We start from the raw sequence: 1,727 nt of genomic DNA on the forward strand, positions 1-1,727 counted from the left end.
ATACTATCTACCTCACTGAGTCATTACAAATATTAGGGGAGAAAAAGTAAAGGATTTCACACATATTAGACACCCTTAGTGACAGACATTGCTTTAAAATATTAACAAAATCATATAACAATTAGCATATGTAGCTACATAAACAACTTACAATATCATAGGTAGCATGAATATAAAATACACAAAGCTATATAAATAATTAGCAAAATATACTTATTAATAAAAAATAAAAACATAAAATAAGTTCTCTTTGCACTGGCCTGAAAAAAATATGTAAGTACATCCATTTCAGTTTGTTATTTACTTTGAACTTAAGAAATAGTGTATAGAAATGATATCCCAAATATCCTGACACTCCAAATCAGTTTTGATGCCTTTAAATCTGCTTCCTCCTCACAAGTGATAAGTTTTAAAATATATGTGTCCCTCCAAAACCACAGTTCTCTAATACAATGTGCCTAAGTGCCTTCTTCACAGTCTTGTTCCTTAGCGTGTAAATCAGGGGGTTCAGCATTGGGGTGACCACAGTGTAGGAGAGGGCCACAAGCTTACTTTCCTCATGAGAGTTTCTCTTGGCAGGCTGGAGATACATGAAAATGATGCTCCCGTAAAACAGAGCCACTACTGCCACATGGGACGAGCAGGTATTAAATGCCTTTCTCCACCCTTCTGCTGACCTGATCGTCAACACAGCCCAGGCAATACGGCTGTATGAGACCAGAATGAGACCCAGAGGCAAGACAACAAAGATAAAGCTGGCCACGTACATCTCTACTTCATTGAAGCTGGTATCCACACAAGCCAGTTGCATAATGAGGGGCATCTCACAGAAAAAGTGGTCAATGCGATTGTTCCCACAGAGAGGCAGGAGCATGGTGAGCGTGGAACCTACCATGCTGGTGGTCAGACCCCCAAGCCACGAGGCAAAAGCCAGGCTGCAGCAAAGCTTTGGATGCATGATGACAGTGTAGTGGAGTGGCCTGCAGATGGCAGCATAGCGATCGTAGGACATGACTGCCAGGAGGACGCATTCAGTTGCCCCCAACCAGTGGGAGATATAGAACTGGATCACACACCCCCCATAGCTTATGGTTTTCTGTGGTCCCCAGAGATTGACCAGGAGTTGTGGGACGATGCTTGTGGTGAAGCTAATGTCCAGGAAGGAAAGGTTGACAAGAAAGAAGTACATAGGAGTGTGGAGATGCACATCCATGCAGGAGACCACAATGATGATGCCATTACCCAAGACAGACACCACATAAATCCCCAAGACAAAGATAAAAAGGATGGGTTCTAGAGAGGGTCGTTCAGAGAAGCCCAGCAGAATAAAAACTTCTGGAAAACTTACATTGGCTATTTCCATCATCACATACAGCTAAATGTAGGGCAAACAAGTCACCTGCAAATGAGTGGGGGGCACAGGGTGTGAGGTATAAAGGGACTATATCAGTGAGCAAACTTTAAATCTAGATGAATATTCATTGCTCCTAAATCATCCATTCAACTTCACTGTGGATGACGTTGCATCATCTTCTTGAAGGCCAGTTTGGAATGTGTGCTAAATGACATGGAAATATGCATAGCCTGTGGAAACATATTTTTGGCAATAGGTTATTATTGAAATATTACTTACAGAAGCAACATCTGGAATTAACCTAGGTTTTTAGTGATTAGTTATCACTGGGTATGGTATTTCAAGTAATGAAGTACTGCACAGGCATTAAAAT

General features: G+C 41.3%; 1 protein-coding gene across 1 annotated transcript; it reads right to left on the bottom strand.

The window, feature by feature from the left end:
* Positions 1-409: 409 nt before the first annotated feature.
* On the bottom strand, positions 410-1,366 carry LOC147369177 (olfactory receptor 2C3-like). Its single transcript, XM_086413801.1, has one exon. The coding sequence runs from the start codon at positions 1,364-1,366 to the stop codon at positions 410-412; it is 957 nt and encodes a 318-aa protein (XP_086269927.1).
* Between the last annotated feature and the right edge of the window lie 361 nt (positions 1,367-1,727).

Source organism: Bos grunniens, chromosome 7 (assembly GCF_055505025.1).
Source record: "Bos grunniens cultivar Pamir isolate PY7600 chromosome 7, Bosgru_T2T1.0, whole genome shotgun sequence".
In the NCBI taxonomy this organism is placed as follows: domain Eukaryota; kingdom Metazoa; phylum Chordata; class Mammalia; order Artiodactyla; family Bovidae; genus Bos; species Bos grunniens.